General features: G+C 36.6%; 1 protein-coding gene across 1 annotated transcript in view; it reads right to left on the bottom strand.

Annotated features, from left to right (window-relative positions):
- Window positions 1-486, bottom strand: part of LOC111237326 (mitofusin-1-like) — an 11355-nt gene extending 10869 nt beyond the window's left edge. The window contains exons 1-2 of the mRNA XM_022766381.1: window positions 413-486; window positions 138-257 (exon numbers count right to left, since the gene is read on the bottom strand). Coding sequence (XP_022622102.1) covers window positions 138-252 — 115 coding nt within the window. The 5' untranslated portion in view covers window positions 253-257; window positions 413-486. The remainder of the gene's footprint in view (window positions 1-137; window positions 258-412) is intronic.
- Window positions 487-3409: the final 2923 nt, after the last annotated feature.

Here is a 3409-nt window from a genome sequence, read left to right as displayed (position 1 = left end):
GAACACAACGTCCTCCAGCTGGTCGCAGTGATGGAGTCACTGTCCACTTTCACCTGGCTGCCAACTCATCTCCTCCTTACACCTACACACACCTGAGCAACAAGTGTGTACAGTGTGTGTGTGTGTGTGTTTCTGACCGTCCACAAAGGCAGAGCCGTCTTTCACAAAATCCAGCAGCTGATCAAAGATGGAGGTGATCGAACGCTTCGCTACAACAAAACGCCGCAGAGGAGATGGATCCTCGGCATCCATGACACCTACACACACACACACACACAGACAGGTTTATATTAGCAAATATTAACACAAAAGCAAACTGTGTTAATCTACAGATGAACACTCAGTCACAGCTGACTGTCTCTAACACACACACACACACACACACACACACACAGTGTTATCGTGTATTTACCGTGTTCAGTGTGTCTCCCGGGTTCAGAGGTCAGTTGTGTTTTCTGGGTTCGTCCCCATCATGTCGCCGTCAGCTCCCATCATCCCTCTGTTCAACACACTGACAACATCAGAGACACGACAACTGAACTCATCATCAGCACGCAAAGCTCAGCTTACACTGTGTGTGTGTGTGTGTGTGTGTGTGTGTGTGTGCAGACAGATCCTCTTAGCAGGACTTAGAGCTGCTTCACCTGTCACACCTGCAGCTTCAACAACCTGCAGGTTTGTGTGTGTTTTATTACAGGTTTATTTAGTTTTTGATTTTCAATAACATTATCTTTGATATTATATATGTATATATATCTATATCTATATAGATTGATATAGATATATTATGAATATTATTATTATTTTCTTTCTACGACACTGTTCCTTCTCACACACTGCACTACATAATAAATAAATGGGGGGGTGGAGTTAAGACCAGGTCTGTAGACACCACGTGTGTTTGGCCTAATTTGCATATTTTAAAATCTTGTGTTTAATCTGAGGTTTTTAAATTTTTGCTGTTTCAGATTAACTGTAGGGGGCACCACTGAGACAAAGACGTCTCTATCTGTTTAAAACTGTCATGAAATAATGAGAGTGGATATGAAGCAGTTTGACTGACTGAGTTATATTTACATGAGGACATAAAACAAAGAGATTAGAGGCTGTTTTTAACCACTGAGCTGATTAAGCAGCTGCATTAACCTCCTGCTAATGATCTGATGCTTCACTGAAACACTCTTTATCCAGTGAGGGAACATTCAGTGAGGAGTCGGGGTCTTTAGTGTCAGTGTTACCGGAGGAGTCGGGGTCTTTAGTGTCAGTGGTACCGGAGGAGTCGGGGTCTTTACTGTCAGTGGTACCGGAGGAGTCGGGGTCTTTAGTGTCAGTGGTACCGGAGGAGTCGGGGTGGATGTCTTCGGCTCTTCACAGTTTTTAAACTGATGGTGAAGATGTTCCAGTGGAAATTACAGTTACAATAAGTTTATGTGAAGTTTCCTCTGAACAACATCAGTGTTTCTCTGACATGAACACGGAGTGATTTATTAATACTGCAATGGGTGGATGTGTGTGTGTGTGTTTGTGTGAGGGGTGTATGTGTGTGTGTCTCTATCAGCTTCAGTCAGATTCAGAGGAAACGGTCGCTGTTGTTTCATCACAGACGCCAACAACCAAACTAACTTTCATCATCCTGTCAGACTGAAGCCACACCCACCTTATCTGACAGGGAGGAGGGTGTGTGTGTGTGTTTGTGTTTCCAGCTAAACTGTTGTGATAGTTCTGTCATCATAAAGACAGAACTACAACAAACACTGATCCACCATGTTTTTAAATACTGTTAGAATCATAAATATACACTACCACTACAGTTTTACCTGTGTTTTTATCTGTTTTAATCTGTGTTTAACCTGTGTCTTACCTGTGTTTTTACCTGTGTTTTACCTTTGTTTTACCTGTGTTTTTCCCTGTTTTAACTGTGTTTTACCTGTTTTTCCGTTTTAATCTGTGTTTAACCTGTGTTTTAACCTGTTTAACCTTTGTTTTACCTATGTTTTTACCTGTTTTAACCTGTTTTAACTGTGTTTTACCTTTGTTTTACCTGTGTTTTTCTGTTTTAATCTGTTTTTACCTGTGTTTTTCCCTGTTTTAATCTGTGTTTAACCTTTGTTTTACCTGTGTTTTAACCTGTGTTTAACCTGTGTTTTACCTGTGTTTAACCCTTGTTTTACCTGTTTTAACCTGTTTAACCTGTGTTTTACTTGTGTTTTTACCTGTGTTTTAATCTGTGTTTAAATCTGTGTTTTACCTGTGTTTTAATCTGTGTTTTTACCTGTGTTTTAATCTGTGTTTTACCTGTGTTTTTACTGTGTTTTACCTGTGTTTTAACCTGTGCTTTACCTGTGTTTTAAACTGTTTTACCTGTGTTTTAATCTGTGTTTAACCTGTGTTTTAACCTGTGTTTAACCTTTGTTTTACCTGTGTTTTAACCTGTGTTTAACCTGTTTTACCTGTGTTTTAACCTGTGTTTAAACCTGTGTTTTAACCTGTGTTTTAACCTGTGTTTTAACCTGTGTTTTATCTGTGTTTTAACCTGTTTTTTACCTGTGTTGTTTAACCTGTGTTTTTATCTGTGTTTTACCTTTGTTTTAACCTGTGTTTTAATCTGTTTTTTTTTACCTGTGTTTAACCTGTGTTTTACCTGTGTTTTAACCTGTGTTTTACCTTAGTTCTAACCTGTGTTTTAACCTGTTTTTTCCTGTGTTTTAATCTGTGTTTTACCTGTGTTTTAACCTGTGTTTTACCTTAGTTTTAACCTGTGTTTTAACCTGTTTTTACCTGTGTTTAACCTGTGTTTTTCCTGTGTTTTAATCTGTGTTTTACCTGTGTTTTAATCTGTGTTTTAATCTGTGTTTTATCTGTGTTTTAATCTGTGTTTTAATCTGTGTTTTATCTGTGTTTTAATCTGTGTTTTAATCTGTGTTTTATCTGTGTTTTAATCTGTGTTTTAATCTGTGTTTTATCTGTGTTTTAATCTGTGTTTTAATCTGTGTTTTATCTGTGTTTTAATCTGTGTTTTAATCTGTGTTTTATCTGTGTTTTAATCTGTGTTTTAATCTGTGTTTTATCTGTGTTTTAATCTGTGTTTTAATCTGTGTTTTATCTGTGTTTTAATCTGTGTTTTAATCTGTGTTTTATCTGTGTTTTAATCTGTGTTTTAATCTGTGTTTTATCTGTGTTTTAATCTGTGTTTTAATCTGTGTTTTATCTGTGTTTTAATCTGTGTTTTAATCTGTGTTTTATCTGTGTTTTAATCTGTGTTTTAATCTGTGTTTTATCTGTGTTTTAATCTGTGTTTTAATCTGTGTTTTATCTGTGTTTTAATCTGTGTTTTAATCTGTGTTTTATCTGTGTTTTAATCTGTGTTTTAATCTGTGTTTTATCTGTGTTTTAATCTGTGTTTTAATCT

Source organism: Seriola dumerili, unplaced genomic scaffold (genome assembly GCF_002260705.1).
Source record: "Seriola dumerili isolate Sdu_G_001 unplaced genomic scaffold, Sdu_1.0 BDQW01000850.1, whole genome shotgun sequence".
In the NCBI taxonomy this organism is placed as follows: domain Eukaryota; kingdom Metazoa; phylum Chordata; class Actinopteri; order Carangiformes; family Carangidae; genus Seriola; species Seriola dumerili.
This window is presented reverse-complemented; position numbering and strand designations above follow the sequence as displayed.